At 41.9% G+C, this 20,601-nt stretch overlaps 1 protein-coding gene and 1 long non-coding RNA gene across 3 annotated transcripts in view; one reads left to right on the top strand and one right to left on the bottom strand.

Annotated features, from left to right (window-relative positions):
- The window catches only part of GLYCTK (glycerate kinase), a 110,387-nt gene that overhangs the window by 18,264 nt on the left and 71,522 nt on the right, over positions 1–20,601 (bottom strand). Inside the window, exons 1-3 of one of the 2 annotated variants that reach the window (XM_078661464.1) lie at positions 19,300–19,672; positions 13,839–14,290; positions 11,630–11,781 (exon numbers count right to left, since the gene is read on the bottom strand). In XM_078661464.1, coding sequence (XP_078517590.1) covers positions 11,630–11,781; positions 13,839–14,233 — 547 coding nt within the window. In that variant the 5' untranslated portion in view covers positions 14,234–14,290; positions 19,300–19,672. Of the gene's footprint in view, positions 1–11,629; positions 11,782–13,838; positions 14,291–19,299; positions 19,673–20,601 lie in introns of those variants that run through there. The other variant, XM_078661465.1, reaches the window with a different exon arrangement.
- Positions 1–20,601, top strand: part of LOC144782228 (uncharacterized) — a 211,921-nt gene that overhangs the window by 156,506 nt on the left and 34,814 nt on the right. The window lies entirely within an intron of this gene.

Genomic DNA, 20,601 nt, shown 5'->3' with positions numbered 1-20,601 from the left:
ATGCTCTACTCTATGGGTCACATGAATGTGGCCTGGCGCCAAAGGGCCGCCAGGGCTCTAACACGCACTACTTTAAATTAAATATTTCAGTAGACCAGTTCTTATTCAGTTTTATCCAAAATGGTTAGTCACCACATTTATACATCACATTACAATGATTGTGAAACAATACACTTCGTGGAATGTTAAATTTGCATTACATATGAACGTCAACAATGAATTAATACATCAAATAAAAAGCAAAAACACCCAATGCATTTCGGGGCATAAGCCCCTTCGTCAGGGGTCTGTTGAAAAAAGGAAAAGGAAACCTTATTACTTTCGGTGTTGGGGAGAATCGATGTTGATGAATACTACCACTTATTGTTGAAAAGTTTACCTCGTAATTGTGAGTGGTTAATGCTGCTATAAAAATATAGAGCATTAAGAAAAGTTCTATAATGAAAAAAGAAAACGCGCTTTATCCTCTGTGTATTTTTAGGACACAACTATCGTATTTAACAAAAATAATATTTCGAATGCAAAGATTCAATGGGTTTACCTGAACCTCCCTTGAGCAAGTAGAATCTGTGAAAAATAATAATCACAGTCTATCAATACCAGAGCCCCCCAAAAAAAGAATTATTTTAGACAAACAATGACATTTCAGCATTTTCATGCTGTGCTGGGCTCACCTGTCGCTTTCTTAGGTGTGACCTTAATCCGTTAAATCTGAAATGTGTAAATAAAGTGGATCTCAGTGACTCTCGTTAAACACTACGACAACCAGTGTGGGTTTTATATAGAAAGGGTCTTTTTACCTGCAGGGCTTCGGTTAAAGCTTGACCCCGTTTTCTCGCCTGTGAATGATTCAGCCTGCGGGACATCGAAATCAAGGAAATCAATGCGTCGCCCTTTATAACACACTAACGTAATGCTGAAATGTCATCGTTTGTCTAAAATAAAAATAAAATTTGGGGCTCTGGTATTGATAGACTGTGATTATTATTTTTCACAGATTCTACTTGCTCAAGGGAGGTTCAGGTAAACCCATTGAATCTTTGCATTCGAAATATTATTTTTGTTAAATACGATAGTTGTGTCCTAAGAATACACAGAGGATAAAGCGCGTTTTCTTTTTTCATTATAGAACTTTTCTTAATGCTCTATATTTTTATAGCAGCATTAACCACTCACAATTACGAGGTAAGCTTTTCAACAATAAGTGGTAGTATTCATCAACATCGATTCTCCCCAACACCGAAAGTAATAAGGTTTCCTTTTCCTTTTTTCAACAGACCCCTGACGAAGGGGCTTATGCCCCGAAATGCATTGGGTGTTTTTGCTTTTTATTTGATGTATTAATTCATTGTTGACGTTCATATGTAATGCAAATTTAACAATCCACGAAGTGTATTGTTTCACAATCATTGTAATGTGATGTATAAATTTGGTGACTAACCATTTTGGATAAAATTGAATAAGAACTGGTCTACTGAAATATTTAATTTAAAGTAGTGCGTGTTAGAGCCCTAGCGGCCCTTTGGCGCCAGGCCACATTCATGTATTACGTTAGTGTGCAGGCACTAATCTAACACAGCACACATAGTGGAAGAGGTGTGGCGCCGCGGCCAGGGCAACTGACGCTGGAATCTGGGGACCACGGTTCGATCCCCGGCGGCAGGTAAGCCCAGCACCATGTGACTCTGGGCAATAGCTCGCTTAATCTTCCCGACGACCCCCCAGCGCCTAGAGACCCTTACGGGTGATTGTGCGCTTTACAAATGTGGACTTTACTTTACTTTACATACCGCACAAACCAATAGTATAGAAACTGATTACCTGAGTGCAGCACCCGCACATATACATTGTAATTTCCCTACTGCAGCACGGGAGCTTGCACCACGTCAAAATGTCGTTCGAAACAATTGCTGGAATTACAGATAATAGAGCCAACACCAAAACATACATGGTGGAGGAGGCTGCACAAATTTATAAACTAATCAAGGAGACAAAGACTTTTGATGTTCAAGGAGGATCTGTTGCACAACAACTTAAGCAACTAGAATATCTGACTAGACGCGAACTGAACCAGCGTTTACACGCGTCAACACTAATACAGTATCACCGTGTGAGACGTATCCCAAGGGGGTTGCGACTGGCCATCAGACCCATGTTATATAGGCTGAATAATAATCCTCAATTCATGGAGAAATGGTTTGAAATACTCAATAAGTGTTCACTTGACCTTATATTACTTTTGGTTGAAGAATTAGCTAAAACTATTCGAGATCTTGAGGAAGAGATATTGAATGCCAAGAAAGAACTATCCACTAGAATGGAAGATGAACCATGGAGTAAATTTTTGGAGGATCTTGATATTAAACTGGACAGATATGGAAAAGAGTTACAGGAGACAAAACTGCGCAAATTTAAGCGTGATACTATTGATTATAAATTAAATGAAGCATACACCTGGGCTGAAATATATGCAAAAAGGAGGTATACTGGCAAGAAACAACAGGTAGCTTCATCTGAAGAGAGTGGAGTGTCCGACAGTGACACTAGTGCCACTAGACAACCCATGGATAAGCAGCAATTACGCAAACCAAGACAGCAAGACTCAACTTCTGGGGCTGAGAGTGCATCGGCATCAACATCTGACTCTTTTTTAGAGAAAGGCCACGCCCAGAGCAAACCACCGGAGACACCAACTCCAGTTGGCGAGAAAAAACGAGACGAGGAAAAGGAAAAGGAACGAGAGAACAAAAAAAGGGTCTACGGAGTCAGACCAAAACCTTGTGATTAACATTTCTAATCATCGTTTAACTAAGTCTGAGGAGCAACTGCTTAACAAAGGCACAACTTTTGTCAATACTTACAACACCAATCAACTAGAAACTGAAATAGCTCTCTTTAAATTTATGAGGATTTTGAGATTGAAACATTTTTTCACAATACTTAATCGGGTCGAGAACGAAGACAACACTTCTGTCAAATTCAAGCCTAAAAGTACTTTTATGGCTCCTGTTTCCCACAAAAGTCTGGACACTTTTGAGCTACTAGTCAAGGCAGATCTCAGTAAGATCCAATACAAGAGGAAACTTAATAACTTAACAAGGTCTGAATATAGTACTCTCCAAACATTGATCAACAACAAGGAGATCGTAATCCAAAAGGCTGACAAGGGAGGAGGACTCATAATAATGGATACGGATTTTTATGAAAGAAAGGGTCTCGAACATGTACTGGATGTGAATACGTACGCCAAATTAGAAGGAGATCCCACTACTGAAATCACAAAAAATCTGGATGTAATTTTGGACAAGTCTGAGGAATTGGGTTGGTTGAATACTATGACCAAACGCTTTTTGAGACAAATTTATCCTAGGATACCAAGGATATATTTTTTACCAAAAGTGCACAAAGGCCTAAGGAACCCCCCATTTAGTCCGATAGTGTCCGGCTGCTCATCCATTTTTGAGAACTTGGGCATCTTCATAGATGCTCACATGCAATCGTTCATTCGAAATTGGCCGACTTATTTGGAAGACACATCCGACTTCTTACGAAGTCTATCAACTATCAATACAGATGAAGCTATGGACTGGACATTATGTACAATTGATGTGACATCACTGTACACATCTATTCCCCACAGGCAAGGCCTGGAAGCCATGGAATGGGCTCTACTTCGGGATGACAAGCCTGAAGAATTGAAATGTCTAATTTAGCAATTGTTGGAATTTTGCCTAGAAAATAGCTATTTTTCTTGGAAAGAAGATTACTATATACAGCTCACGGGGACAGCAATGGGTTTTCCGGGGGCTTGTATATATGCGAACATCTTTATGGCTAAGTTTGAACTGGATTATATCCTAGAAGACTACACTTGGCAAGAGGGACTTGTATACTACAAGCGTTAGTTACATTGATGATATTTTTTTAATATGGAAACGACCGATCGCAGATCTAGTTCAAAACATCAAGAGTCTAAACCTTGCAAACCCCAGGATTCAATTCACACACACTGTTAGTAAAACAGCCCTATCGTTCTTGGATGTATGGGTAGAACTCAAAGGCAATTCAATCAGTACTACCCTCTACAAGAAACCCACGGACAAGAATACCGCACTATTGTATGGAAGTTTCCATCCGTCAAATCTCATCAATAACTTGCCGGTGTCTCAATTTATGAGGATTAAAAGAATATCTTCTGATAATGAGAGTTGTGATAAACATATTGAAGAACAGAAGCAACGATATCTAAACAGAGGATACCCGAAGAAATTGTTGGAAGCTCACATAGACAAGATCAAGACAATTCCAAGGGTGGATCTTCTAAAGAAAAAAGCACGGACTGAAAACAAAAGAATGGTGTTTGTTTCGAAATATTCCACTGCATCCAGGGATATCAAACGTATCATTTTAAAAAGATGGGAGATTGTACAAGTGGAAAAGAATTTTGGATCTTTGTTCAGTGATAAGCCCTTATTTGCGTACAAGAGAGCGCAGAACTTAAAAGAGCTATTGAATAAACCAACACGGAATATGGGCACTACCTTACAGCAAAAAGCATACAAAGGCACAGCACAATGCTATAATTGCAAAAACTGCAACAATGTAATACCTGGAAATGTCTTATTACATCCACGGACAGGCGAAAAAATTCAGCTCAGGCACAACACGACTTGTAATTCCGAGTATGTAGTTTATTCCATTAAATGCCCTTGCGGGTTACTATACGTTGGTAAAACTGAGCGAAAATTGAAGCTGCGGCTTTCAGAGCATAAAAGCCGCATCCGTAACAAAAACTTGACCTCACCACTTGCAAAACATTGGTTGGAAGCTGGGCATACTATTGCACAGTTGAGATTTCAGATCATTGAATCTCTCCCGCAACGACTAGGCGTTGACAATTCGAAAATCCTGCTCCAGAGGGAAGCTTTTTGGATTCGAAAACTCCAGACTTTGAGCCCCCACGGGCTAAATGATAAAATGGATATGGCTTGCTTCCTGTAGCAAACAAAGAAAATATGGAACTTTCCAACACGCCAGGCCCCATGGGGCACCAACACACTGTGATACCCACATGCACATGACATGAACAACATAGTACATAACATGGTTCTCTGACATAGAAAGAAAACATATTTTTATTGTATGTGCACAATTGACTAAGAATGTAAATAGGCAGGTAACATGTTGTTTATACAGTCTATTTCTAATGCTGATTTAACCGTTATCCTTTTTTAGGACTAAACTGAAATTCATGTCATTTTGTTTTTGTACTGTCGCCTTAAGGACTTTGAATCGTTCATACTCTGAGTTGTGAAATCAACACCACTTTAAAATGGCCTTTAAGAGATTTTGTTATCCGACATCTATTTTCAACATAGACAAGGGACCTTTCAAACATTTCTAAAACACCGTTCAGTAATGGCGCCCGTAGATTTCTAGTCCTATCTCCATTTCCACATAATGTAGCAACAGCAAGAAAGAATTTTTTTAAGCCGTCGAGTTTGGAGACAGCATTGATGCTTTTGCCTCCAGTAACACAGCATAGAGTTTGATAGCGCTGATAGAGGTAAGCCCAGCAACTTTTCTTTTCAATCGTAAGAGTACACAACAGCGAGCATTTTCGCTTGTGTCATGTTAGTTTGCCCTACTGATGCGTGTATCCTTTTTTTCACGCAGAGCTGATTAAATACTGAGCGGGATTGGCTTAATTTCAGGAACCCGCAGGTAAGCTTTGGCGGATTGTGAGGCAGTAAATGTCGAGATCTGGAGCATTACGTTAGTGTGTTATAAAGGGCGACGCATTGATTTCCTTGATTTCGATGTCCCGCAGGCTGAATCATTCAAAGGCGAGAAAACGGGGTCAAGCTTTAACCGAAGCCCTGCAGGTAAAAAGACCCTTTCTATATAAAACCCACACTGGTTGTCGTAGTGTTTAACGAGAGTCACTGAGATCCACTTTATTTACACATTTCAGATTTAACGGATTAAGGTCACACCTAAGAAAGCGACAGGTGAGCCCAGCACAGCATGAAAATGCTGAAATGTCATCGTTTGTCTAAAATAATTTTTTTTTTTTGGGGCTCTGGTATTGATAGACTGTGATTATTATTTTTCACAGATTCTACTTGCTCAAGGGAGGTTCAGGTAAACCCATTGAATCTTTGCATTTGAAATATTATTTTTGTTAAATACGATAGTTGTGTCCTAAAAATACACAGAGGATAAAGCGCGTTTTCTTTTTTCATTATAGAACTTTTCTTAATGCTCTATATTTTTATAGCAGCATTAACCACTCACAATTACGAGGTAAGCTTTTCAACAATAAGTGGTAGTATTCATCAACATCGATTCTCCCCAACACCGAAAGTAATAAGGTTTCCTTTTCCTTTTTTCAACAGACCCCTGACGAAGGGGCTTATGCCCCGAAATGCATTGGGTGTTTTTGCTTTTTATTTGATGTATTAATTCATTGTTGACGTTCATATGTAATGCAAATTTAACAATCCACGAAGTGTATTGTTTCACAATCATTGTAATGTGATGTATAAATTTGGTGACTAACCATTTTGGATAAAATTGAATAAGAACTGGTCTACTGAAATATTTAATTTAAAGTAGTGCGTGTTAGAGCCCTGGCGGCCCTTTGGCGCCAGGCCACATTCATGTATTACGTTAGTGTGCAGGCACTAATCTAACACAGCACACATACCGCACAAACCAATAGTATAGAAACTGATTACCTGAGTGCAGCACCCGCACATATACATTGTAATTTCCCTACTCTATGGGTCGACATGTTTCTTGCCCTGTTGGTCAGTAAGTACCGTGGCAATTCTTCAGGACCTATATAAGTGTAATGTGTGAATGGAAAGTGGTATTTGGTATTTACACTAAATGGTGCTCCTAAATTGTTGACTACCTATTCAAGCTAGTGTAGTCATGGTCTGTAGGACCTCACTTGTGGTGCGAAGTGACTCAACATGGGTTGGCGGGTCGTCTGAGCGCCTTGTTAGAAGGAGCCTTGTATCTGTGGAGTCCGCGTTCGGAAACCTACCCTCGCCGCCAGTCCCACAGCGGCGAGGAAGGTGTTGAAATTTCCAGCTAGTGCATGTTTTGTGTACTGTGTGCATGTTTCACTTATGTAATGAAATTGTGTTTGTCCTTTATTCACTTCACCAGAGAGAAAAAAATAATAATTTTGTATGTACATAGATGCCCAGTTATTTTTTTAATTTTCTAAATAGTCTGATAAATTAATTTATTAATGATTTAGTCATATTTCCGATGGAAATGTATTGTTTTATTGTGGAAACAAAGTGTATATGAATCTATCCTTAAGGTATACCACAGTCTACTTTGAGTATTTCTGCCCAGGTTACATGGGGTTATATGGGCAAAACCACCTTTTTCCTTGTATTTTTTTATATAGATGGAAAACATAGCACTGTTAGAGACAAATGCAGTGATGTACAAATGTTGATAACAAGAATCATTATTTATTTGAATGAAACCTTGATGCATTTTTGTGGACTGAGGAAAGGTGGGTCTAAAAACAATATGTGAACATCTGTATTTGATAAAATATTGCTGCACAATTCACAATGCTTATCTTATCCGGAGGCAAGACCGTGCTCCAGGTAAAGGCCGCAGCATTGCTATTATTCATAAAAGTCAGCTTACTTGCCGCATTTCTGTAGGTCTGTTACCAAACTGTGAGAACCTCTCATTTGCGATTGGATTCGCACCCATTCTCACTTTGTCAGGTATTTTAATATATCGTCCCCCTGGTACACTGGGTCAATTCTGTAAATTTCTGCCTGATATGGCAGCTAACTTAGCCAGTGCCCCCTCTAATTTTACACTAGTTGGTGATTTTAACCTCCATTTTGACGACGCTCACACATGGCCGCAGTGGAGATGATTAATGACCTTGCAGCCTATCAGTTTAAACAAAAGGTTGTTAACCCTACCCATGTGAAAGGCCACCTACTCGATCCTATTTTCTCCAACATTGATGAATTATCAGGAAGGGACCCTATCCCAGTGCCCTGGTCCGATCACTTTATTATTCCGTTTATCTGGACCCCTACGTGCCCCACTTTATCTGTCAGGCCGGTTAGAAGCCTGGGATGTCTTTGGTCTAAACTTCCATTAGAACAGTGGATTCTGGCTTTGGAAAACACTAAGCCGATCCCTGACCCTAATCCCAATATTGCTAATGAAAATTTTAATAAACGGATTGAGGCCTCACTACACTGGGTCCCCCGAAGAAGTGGACTCAGAATACAGCAGAGATCAATAGAATGGCATGGTATTTTCCCAACCTCCGTGAGCTAAAACAAACTTGTAAGAAACTTGAAAGAATTTGGAGAAAGGACTTCTCCTCAGTCAAGAAACTGGAATATAGGGAGGCCATTAAAATATATAAAGCAGTAATTAAACTGGACCAAGCCTTATACTATAAAGAAAGAATTTATTTGGCAACTAATTCTCTTTGCGAAATTTTTCGTATTGCGAAAAAACTGCTTAAAGCCTCCTCATCGCCAGCTACATCTGATGCTACCTGCTCGCATTGTAATAATCTGGCAGATTTCTTTTATGAACAAATTCAAGCCATCTATACCTCTTTTTCCTTTGCGGATGGCCACAGTAATTCGCAAACACTAGATATTATTCCTCAGAGCAGGGAACATCGCTTGGAGGCAATATTTTTAAATCGGCGTCCGGAACGTTCTCTCCTATCATACTGGAGCTGATCAACGCCTCTATTTCTACTGGAGTAGTTCCTCCTCCATGGAAAAGTGCTATGGTGAAGGTGTTGTTAAAAAGCCTAGTCTTATCCCTGATCTCCTATAGGAAACTATCGTCCCATCTCGCTTCTCCCAGGGATCAGTAAAATTGTGGCATAACATGTTAATTCAGTACTTTCTACATTTCTGGAGTCCCACAATCTTCTCCACCCTTCGCAGGCTGGCTTTCGGCCACCACAGGGAACAGAAACTGCCCTCTTAGCAGAAGTCTAAGAGTCCAAGAAGATCTTGGACGCCAGAGGCACTACAGCTGTCATCCTTCTGGATTTCAGTGCAGCCTTCGACATTGTAAACCACCAAATTTTGGTCCATAGACTTAGAAATTTGGGGGTGATCGGGGGGGGGGGGGCTTTAGTGTGGCTTCAATCATTCTTGGAAGGCAGGTCTTTTCAGATTTCCGAAGGTGATGCTTGTTTATAACGGATGTCTCTCCGCTGGGGGGTTCCATAGGAATGGTCCCTGAATCCCACCCTGTTTAATATATATATGAGCCCGCTAGTGGAGATTGTGCTTCCTTTTGGGTTGCATATTGTCACCAACGCTGACAACACTCAACAAGTCGTGGCGCTGAACCATTCTGAAAATTCTTCTTGTGGCCTAAGCCCTTGTTTGGAGAAAGTGGCCAAGTGGATGGATCACTCATGTTTGAAAGTAGATGGCGATAAGACAGAGATGATGCTTCTTGGGAATCCCTCCATTTTTAATGCAGAAGTAATGTGGCCAGTCTGTCTGGGCTCCGGACCTGCTCCCAGGAACCAAATTAAAAGTCTGGGTCTCTGGCTTGACCGTGATCGGAGCTTTAAGTCACAGGCTCGGAATGTGGCGGCTTCCTGTTATGGCATCCTTAGGATGCTTCGGAAGGTCCTTCCACTTCTTCCCTTCCTTGCAAGAAGGCTTATGGTCCAGGCTCTCATTCTTTCTCGCCTGGACTATGGGAACGTTCTCTATTTAGGAGCCCCTTGTGCTACTATCTCGAAACTCCAGGCAGTGCAAAACTGTGCAACGCGGATACTCCTTGGGATTCCGAACCGTCAATCAGCGAAACCAGCTCTGAAGTCTCTCGATTAGCTTCCTATTCAGGAGAGAGTTACATTTAAGACCATGTGCATCATTCACAAGACGCTAGCAGGGAAGGGACCGTCCATTAATCGTGGCATTATTCTGCCTTACCGCGCTAATAGACGCCTGCGTTCGGACGACCTACCTCTTGCTTTAGTCCCTAGAATTAAAAGGGCTAGAAGCGGTGGCCGACTGTTTTCTTACAATGTTGCCAGAATATGGAACACCCTTCCACTTCAATTGCGCAGTGAATCAAATCATGTAGCCTTTTGTAAACTTCTACAAACTTGGCTCTTCCCTTAATGTGGTTGTGGTGTCCATTGTTGTGCCTCCGCTAGCGCTGGTATGCCCCCGGGTAGCTATGCGCTTAATAAATGCTTTTTCATTTCATTTCACATAAACCCACACAATAATATTGAAAAAGACCACCACAGTTATGAAACCATGGGCAGCATTATGCATTGCTTCCACCAAACATTTTTTGTTCAATGTAGTCATCATATTGTTCACTGGTGCATAAGTAAAGCTTGATTTGCGGGAAAGCATTCATTCTCCAATATTCTTGCAATTATCTTACAGGAAACAATGCACTGCACAAACTCGGAGTGTCATGTAGAAAATATTTTCTCTGAAGTAAAGGCACATTTTCATGAAGGTTTGTAGAATGATAACTAGGAAGGTGCACCTCATTAGAGGAATCCAATATTTTCTTTACTGGCAGAAAAACAAAGGTGTGCGGTTACAGAGCCTCAGTCATACACAATTGGGATGTTTTGCGCCACGTAATATTTACACTTGAACCTTAATTACAATATTCACAAAAAACCATAGACATTTAGTTTGTCAAGTTTTCGGAATTTGAAGCACTTTCTTTAAAAAAAAAAGTTTTGGTAATCTTATGATACTGAGTATTCTTCTGAAACGAAGGAGCCGGCTGAATTTGTTTCCGTTCCTTGGTCGCTACTGAAAGGCTGCCATCGAGTGCCAGCACCTTTCAGCCCTCTACACCGTGCGGGTCCTTTAAACAAGGCCCTGGCACATAAACAAGGAGTGTCTGCTTGTTGACTGCTGAAAGCAAAGTGTCCAGTGTCGAGGTTAACAACACAAAGCTCTCTCCATGAGAGCTTGGGTCCTGATGAGAACTCCAAACTGACCAAGAGTTCGAAACACGTAGACCATATTTGTTGAGCCATAAGATTACCAAAACTTTTTTTTTTTAAAGTGCTCCAAATTCCGAAAACTTGACAAACTAAATAACTATGGTTTTTTGTGAATATTGTAATTAAGATTCAAGTGTAAATATTATGTGGTGGCTGTGTGTATGTGTGTGACTGAATGTTTGATGTAAGAAACTACTGAGAGTATGGAATGAATATGAATATGTAGAGGGTAATGTTTTATGGAAAATGTGAACAATTTTTGTATTTGTTGTGTAGATGTTTGAAATATAAATTTGGTGAAATTTCACCAAATAATGAATCTGAAGTAAAAGAATAAAAAAGAGAATAATTCTGTCCAAGAAGCCGTTGGTCTACATGGTGTTTAATTTGCATGTATTGAAAAATAAGAACAAGAGTAAGTAGAACAGTATTGGCATTTGTTTTGATTTTAAGATAAGGCAAGATTAGCTAGCTACTCACTGTCAAGCCAGACTGCCCTCACAAGAAGCAAATGATGCACCCCTGCAGAGGGAGGTGGTATTAAGACACACCTTAACTTAGGGAGAAATGTTGAATCTGCTCTCTTAGTCAACAGCTCACCTGAGATTAGAACTAGGAGGAGGTCATGCTCTGTCAGTCCTTCTGATAATCGGTGAATTTCTCTGGCTGCCTGGAATGCTGCCTCATCTGGAAGGTTGTTTCTCGCTCCTTCCATGACTTTAATGCGACTGTTGGACTTCAGCAGCATCTCCCTGATGGGTTAAAGAATCAAGTTGAAACACAAGTAGAGGGATGTGCCACGTGTCAGTTACAAAGAACAGACAACCCATACAGAGTACTCATAGAGACAATACACACTGTCCTCACTCATGGGATGTGCGCAGACAAAGCAGGCCTCCTACACCCAACCAAGGAACAACAAGGGAATTAATACAGGGATCCCCAACACTGAGAAAAAGTGAGCATGGGTATATCATATTATCTTCACAAAGGGAGACTACAGACTGCCATAGTGCAACTGTGCATCAAAAGCAGCACAGGCGGCCACAAGATCCCTTCATCCTCAGGAGGTCAGAATGTTCTTCAGCAGAAGATCACTCCAATCGATACCTGGGAATCACCTTAACGAAAAAAATTGACCATTCAAAAGAAGCCAGCTTTCCACCACTGCTGGAAGTCCTTTGTAAGGACATGTACAGGTGGGGGAAGTTGGAGAGATCTAGTCTGAAGCAAGTCTGCAGTATCAAGATGAACTTTCTACCCAGAATAGTGTATGTCCTTCAAGTGCTCCCACTAATGCTTAAACAGATTCAAACTAAACATCTCAACTTTGTTTTGGGCAATAAATCTCCTAAAGTATCTGGACTCACACTGTTCAGGAAATCAAGCCCTAACTCCTCTGTTGCACCTTTGGTGGTCGAAAGTGTGGTCCATCTATGCAAATGAAAAGCTGACAGCATTAATACATGATACCCCCCACAAATCCGAAAAACACATGGGCTCTTTTCAGGACCATTACAAAAACTGGGCAGCGATACAGAGGGGGCCAATGTGCAGACTGCTTGCCCTACAATGATCTAGAACTGATAGTCTGTCCTCATCACCAGAGTCCGACTCATCAGATGGGGACATGTGATCTATGATATAACCTCGCCCACACAGATGAACGAATAAGCAATGAAAACTATCTGAGTCATGGGGTACCGGACAAAGGTACCTCTCCTCTGTGGCTTATATATCTCCTTTTCTGTGTCAAAACACTGTGCTGTGTTGTATAACTGAAATGACGACCAAAAGTATGTTATTGAACCTATGTTGTAAATGCAAATACTATCGACGATGTGTGCATTCCTACTTGTGGAATACGTGAACGTTTTTTTGTTGATTTTTAAAAAAAACGTTCTTCAGCACTGCTGATTTCCATACCACCAGCAAGTTGTAGTGTAATCAAGAGTGTAAATTCTTAATATGCAGGAGGTAGTTGGAGGTACAGCATACTTACATCATGAAAGGAAGGTAGCAGCAATGGAACTGCGCTCATGTGAGTACATCAGTTATAGCAAAAATAATAAATATTACTCTGGACATTGGAGTTCGTTACATGTCCGTCGAAGACAGATTGCTTCCAACGATGAGAAGGAGCTACACTCTCCATTTCCTTTTCTTCAGTATTTGCCTACTCCTTCTAAAAACCGGATCACATCTAAGTGGGAAATCATATCATATCGGGGGAAATCAGCCATCATCCCATTGACCTCTTTCAGAAGGGATTACTCCAGCAATGCGAGGGATGTGTTCAAGTTCAACTCTAGACATCATAATGGTCAGAGTACCCCAAGGCATGATAGCAGAGTTTTGTTTCCAAGGCAATTTAATCCTAAATCTCCCTGACTTTGAGAGACCAATAACATCACCTTAGCCAACAAGCATTCGCAAAGCCTGTCATGCCTAAAACATTACAAATAGCCTGCTACAGTGAGAATATGATTGCTTTCTGTAAACAGTGCATCTTTGAGATACATAAATGTACTGTATCATGATTTTGTCTACTTTTGAGGTTTAAAGTAGCCCCTCTTAAAATGCGAAATGATACACCAAATAGCCAGAAGCATAAAGGGAGAGAAAGGTTTCTCTGGTAGGAGCCAAAGCCTACTCTATGTATATTTTACTGCACTGGTAACTATGCTATGCAAACAGCTGCACATTCAAGCCAGGCCTAAGAAAAGCACTACTAGCAGCAGTGTGTTTGATACTCAAGCATTCAGCAATCTTAGTCCCTGTAAGGCATGCATTCTACTATATCCTTTACCTTTTTCCTGCTTTACGTAGAGAGTACTGCATACCCAGTGGGACGCTAATTATTCCCTGCACTAGATGATCCCCAAGAATGTCCTCTGCTGCGGCTGCCATACCAAGCACTGCCTTGCCAAAACCCACTAGATGCAAACTCTTGTAGCCAGAAAACTCTTTTTCTCCAACAAAAAGTCTTGGGACGCCGCCTTCTTCTAGTTTGAGGCTCTTCCTTATGATGGAGTCTGGCAGGACTGCCTGGACAGCCCTGGCAAAGATTTGCTGGCCATGCTCCTGTGTGGACATGTTGCAGTGGTTTGAGATGCTGGTTCTGTTGCAGGAGATCCGCGATATCCAGGTCCTTTTCAGTGATACTCGACTGAACTTGATGAAGTTTGTCAGGAAAAATGCCATTGTTCAGGAATCACATGCAGGACATCTGTTGTTTCCAGCTGGACATTTTTTCTTCACCTGCAGCAAAGAATACAGCAACAAATTCAACAGAGTTAGCAATGTATAACTCCACTAGCCGTCAATTCTCCAATGCTTTTTTAAAGCATGTTTTAAAATATTTTTTGTCTTGGGTACTAGGTTGATCTCTTTAGTGGCTTTTGTCAATACTGTAAATGCAAGATGGAATACATAAAACTAAACAAGCCAACATCAGAAATGGATTCTGTATAATCTACACCATTGTGGATTCTGCAGAAAACCACAGATGAACGCCATACATAGTTTTTCATTGATGTTTTCCTTTTCCTGCTCTTTGTTGTCCGTCACATTTCTTACATTGGTTTTTTTCTCAGTAAATGTAAATTTTTCTAACTGTACAGATATTTTTCATGAGAAGACCATCGAATCCTCACATCCCATATCCTCCATCAGAGAAACCATTTATTTGAGTTATAGACAAGACAGAGCTGATGTTCTGGCTCAAACTCCTAGGATCATATTAGAAGCTATCAAGTAATCTTCAGTTTGCTGTAAACAGAAGTTTATGGTTGAATTGTGATTTCGAGTTCTACAGGAATCCGGGAAACCAGCTTATCTGATACTTTCTCCTTCACATTTTATCAGATAAAACAAGCATTGATAAAGTCAGTAGATTTCGCATTTGAGATCTATAGATTTTGCCAATACCTTTTGGCTATGATATACAGAAAAGGGCGCAATGTGATGACAGCTGTGTGCCTACAAAATGACACAGGCTTCATTTTGCTTTTTTACAGATCAGGCAACCGACCTTTTAGCCAGAATTTCAGTTTTCATTTCGGGACCACTGTTTTTATTGACCTATTTATATCGCATTTATGTAAAGCACATCTATATCAGGAACGGTGCCAGCACGCTGTGCATATCAACAACCAATTAAACATGAAGCATCCCTTGCAGAGAACTGCCACATATCAAGTAAACAAACAAGAAACAGGTGGTGAACTTCATCTTAAAGCAAACAGAGATTAGCACATGTGTTAAGAATCACAGCTACAGGCTGGTTGTAGCAGCTCATGGTTGTGTTAAAAATAACATTATGTGGAAGAAAACAAGCACTGGCAAACTCATTAGGTCTAGCTGTTTTTCAATAAGCAACGGTGCTCACATTTTCATACCCTTCAAATCCTGCAATCAGAATATACCCAATGGATGCTGCAGTACAATAGGCTTTTACTATAGGATTCACAAGTTAGATACAGGTGCTTTCTGTAGCAAACTGCAGTACCTTAACCATCACGAGAGGTCCCATAGGCACTACTTACCCCTTTCAAAAAGAAGCTACACGCCATCTCTGGGCAGGCATAAGATAAACATACTGCAGATGTGGAGGAGGTTACATTTAGTGGGCATGATAGGTTAGGTATTCGTAGGTATGGTAAACTCTGTATGATAGGTAAATTAGGCATGACAGGTTAGATATGATAGGTAGGGTGGTATATCTGATACATTAAGTATGGCATGTAGGCATGGTAAGTTAGGTATGGACGGTAGATCCACGACCCCATGGTATGCGTGCCAAATCCCCCTGCTGCTGTGGTCTGACTCGTTCTCCAGCTATTGTTTCCTTCCTCTAACATTACTATTAATGACCCCTCCTGCTTAGCCCAGCGCCAGAACCCTGGCTCTCCTGCCACCCACGGCTACACTGCCACCGAGCTCTGAACCCTGGACCTAGGCCTCTGCAACAACAACTGCTCCCACACCTCTCCCCTTTCTACGGTAGGACCTATGATATGCTGGCACTGCCTCTTCTCCTGCAACACTGGAGCACCAGCACGCACGCCGACCACAAATGCATCCACCATGGCCACCCTAGACCATATCCACTGCCTCCTGCTCAATGCACTAACTCTCTGCAAGCACGCCACTCAGATCTGGGACACCGTCATCTCCCTCCCTCCTGACGTCATCTTCCTCCCTCCTGACGTCATCTTCCTCACCGAGACCTGGCTCAACCCGGTATCCATGCCAGACATCACCTCAGCAACCCCCAACGCAGATAACACATTGAGATGACATCAACAAACACAGAGGAAGGATCTCCATCATCCACAAGAAAATCATCCACTGCACCACCACCGCTAATGCCGGCATCCCGATCATGGAACATCTCATCTTCCAGCTCCATACCGATGGTAAAACCACCATCAGAAGCACCCTTGCCTACAGTCTGCTCCTGTCCCGTTGTGAAGGCGCCAAGGGGAGCAGGTCAGGTAAGTGTTCAGTTTTATTTATATTTAATTCCCTGTCCACCCCCCCCTGTGAGCCGCGACCCCCCCCTCTCCTCCTCGCGAGCTGCGACTGGGCAGATGTAAGTGGCAAAGGGCTGTCAGCAGGGTCGGAAGCCGGGGAGCCAGGGTGGGAGGGGCCCTCGTAAACAAAAAATAACGCGGTGCAATAACCACGGGGCAAACATCCTTGGCTAGACTGCGTCAGTGTTTCCACCATGGTGAAATATCTGAAAATCATTGTCATGTATCGTTACGTCTTTAATATTGTTTTAGCACATATTTCTAATTGGTATGTTTTGATATAAGTATTTGATCAGAGGTCTGTCGCGAGACTTTTATGTGCTCTTTGGCTGAAGGGAACATTCTGGGGTTATCAGCGTGACTGTGATGACATCATATAACGATGAGCCAGGCCCTAATCGAAATATGCCAAGTGACAGACAGCCGCTTGTTTAGCAACGGCAACGACGCTCAACATTTATTGATTCTGGGCAAATCACTTAATCTCCCCGTGCCTCACAAAAAATGAATGTGTCCATCTTTAACGAAACTGGTGCCATGTAAAGCGCTCTGATACCTGATGTCTCCGGTCTAATTCGCGTTATTATAGAACTCTGTTGAGACCATAACCTACAACGGTCTTTGGTCTCAATAGGAAAAACACCTCACATCAGCTTTTTGAAGTTAGGAGCAATTAGGGTGGCACTGAAGTAGATTCTTCCCCAGGTTCAGATAACTTAAGGTTCCGTTTTTTTTCTCAAAATTCTCTTTATTTTTCAAATTAAGTCACAATATAAACAGGCCGACAGAGCGCCTCATCTCAAGGAGGTCAGCTGTCCCGCACTAATTGTAAGTCACCCATGACACCTCGGCCCGGAGAGCCACCCATCTTGCAGCAATTTCCTACAGTAGCCGGGGCGCAGACTGCTACTGTCCACGGGGCGAAAATAAATCCATCACGCCAAACCGAACTCTGCCTCCCATCAAAGGCTGCTCCGGGGAAGGGTCAAGTGGGCCGCCGCCATGCTGTTTGGGCTCATCAGAGACATGTTTAATTTTTGTCTGTTTCCTGTTTCACATAAGTTTATTTTTTTTACTAATTATTTTCCATAAAACAAACATTGGAATGACTGAATTTTTACAGGACCAAATTCGAATGCTATAAGGGTGTCATCATTTCCACTGTTGTTTAATGCTTTGTCTATATGGCACATTATGGTCACGGTGAGCAATGTACTTGAAGGAATTCTCTGTATATTATTGTTAAAATGGATTATTTAAACTTTTTAAAATAGTATCACAAATACCTAGACAGGCTGTGATAAATTAAACCTATTGAGTGCAGTGAAGGGTGAGTGATGTCTGTGTGAGTGCAGGTTGAGCAGTGTGCCTGTGTGAGTCCAGGGTGAGTGATGTGCCTGTGGGAGTCCAGGGTGAGCGATGTGCCTGTGGGAGTCCAGGGTGAGTGATGTGTCTGTGTGAGTCCAGGGTGAGTGATATGCCTGTGTGAGTCCTGGGTGAGCGATGTGCCTGTGTGAGTCTAGGGTGAGTGATGTCTGAGTGAGTGCAGGTTGAGCAGTGTGCCTGTGTGAGTCCAGGGTGAGTGATGTGCCTGTGTGAGTCCAGGGTGAGTTCTGTGCCTGTGTGAGTCCAGGGTGAGCGATATGCCTGTGTGAGTCCAGGGTGAGTGATGTGCCTGTGTGAGTCCAGGGTGAGTGATGTCTGTGTGAGTGCAGGTTGAGCAGTGTGCCTGTGTGAGTCCAGGGTGAGCGATATGCCTATGTGAGTCCAGGGTGAGTGATGTCTGTGTGAGTGCAGGTTGAGCAGTGTGCCTGTGTGAGTCCAGGGTGAGTGATGTGGATGGGTGAATGCTGGCTTAGTGATCTGTCAGGGAAGAGTGAGTAATGGGTCTATGAGTGCAGGGGGACTGTGCCTATGTCAATGCAGGGAGAGTGATGTATCTGTGCAAGTGCAAAGAGACTTGTCTGGCTACTCCCAGAGATGTGTTCACCAAGCCACCTATTTTCTTTCTCAAATTTGCCTGAGAATGCAACATTTGCCCACTCTTTTTTCAAAATCTTCTCGGGGGAGACCCTTGGAACCCCCATAAGTGGTTCGGGCTGGTTCGCTAGCCACAGTGCAGTATTTACGCCCCACCACTTTCAAATGTCACCAGTCGCCCCTGTCGGCTTTCCACCACTTTCAAATGTCACCAGCCGCCCCTGTCAGCTTTCCATTTCCAGCAGCAACGTGCAAGCAGGGAGATGGCTTTTTTTTCACCTCCAGCCAGGCCGAAGTTAAGGGGCCATCAGGCCTCCTTTTGTTGGAATATCTTGACTGGAGGCAGCCTGGAACCTCACACAAATGTAAATGCCACAGAGGGAAGCAACGGCACACAGCTTCCTCTCTCTTCATAGGTACTTAAGAGAGGCATGCTTTTGCCTTTGTTCTGTCCCTGTATTTAAGTGCAGACACTGTAAAACTGTCAGATGGGGTGGTATGTCCCAATATTTGCACAAATAATTTAAATAGCACTATTTCATTCCTTTTATAGCACTACGTCGTGACGTCATGTGCTGTGATGTCACTTGCATAGTGTCTAACTTGGTCAGTGCCCCCACTTCTTTTTATAGGACTTGTGCCCTGCATATGACTAAATTGCACTCACAATCCTGTTAGACATTTTTGCAACGCCCCCAAACTAACAGGCTCCGCGCGTTATTCTTCGTCCACTAAATCATGTTTTATTCTCACCTGAGAGACTTCTTCAGAGAAAGTCGAGAGGCTGTTGGCGCCCGTGCAATTTAAAGAACGAGAACAGAAAGCGGGTGCATGCGTTTGCAGACAAACCGGAAGAAGGACGTGCCACGAACGGAGTGTCTGCGTAATCGCCCGTCAGCGTGAAAAAGCGAGACCTCAGAAAGTGACTGAACACGCGCAAGAGATGGTTTTAGAGCGGGTTTCTGTCTCTTCGTGAGAGTGGCAGTGTCTGTGCCTTTCGCCCTTCCAATTATTTGACGTGTTTTCCCGTTAGCTGCTGTCCTATCTTCCAGGTTCAAAGGGTGGTTTCGTGCAGTATTACGTTAATGATTAATTCACTACAGTACGCTGCATTAAAATGTGCTGTGCTCATGGCTAAGTCACAACGAAACTTAAGCCTCCCCCCGCTCCGGATTTAATCAGGAGTTCTATGTCCAGAGTACTGTGTCACAAGCGTAGGATAGCACGTTTACCACATTCCTTGATTATGCCTCTATCCGGCAAGCCAAGCCCAGCCCTGTACTGGCAAAAGTGACACTTGTATTTTCAGCTTCCTTACAGGAGCAAATTCCAATGCGTAAAAAAATGCGCTGTATCTTGACCTTTTCAAAACTTACTTACTCCAGACATAGGACCGATTTTTTAAATTCAGAATTTTAATTTTGGAAGTTAATGTTTTATTTTGGATTCCTATATTCAAATTTTTCAATTCTTTGAGGCGTATCCGAAAATCATATGCTTATAAAATATCCCACACTTCAATACAAAAACGTTATTTGTATTTTAGAAATTAGTAAGACCAGAAGTCAGAATGCTGCTTCATTTGGAACTCCAATTTGAGATTTCGACACTCATGTACAAAGATTCCATTTAAGGAATCAGAAATTGCAAAAAATAATTCGCAATTTGCGATTCCTTAAAAGGAATGAACAAAAATTGATTTGTTAGAATTGGGTGCAATTTGCACACTGACTTCTAACGAATCTATTTGTATTTTGCGAACCAACCTCTTTATTAATAGGTTGGTTCTCAAAATACTGATTCGTATTGGATCGCAATTCAACCTACCTTACAATGACAGGCATGGTGGCTAGCTGGGGTCAGCTGACTACCCTTCCAAAAACCAAATCTGTATTCTTAAACCCAATAAATGATTCGGTAACATGTTACCGAATCGCTATTTGGGTTTGGTGAATTAAAAAATTTCATTTTGCGGTAAGAAAACCTCGTATTTTACTAATCAGAGCCATAACAACCGTAAAATTGCTTGGTACATGTGGGCCTTGGTTTCCAAAT

The sequence above is a fragment of the Lissotriton helveticus genome, chromosome 9 (assembly GCF_964261635.1).
Source record: "Lissotriton helveticus chromosome 9, aLisHel1.1, whole genome shotgun sequence".
Taxonomy (NCBI): domain Eukaryota; kingdom Metazoa; phylum Chordata; class Amphibia; order Caudata; family Salamandridae; genus Lissotriton; species Lissotriton helveticus.
This window is presented reverse-complemented; position numbering and strand designations above follow the sequence as displayed.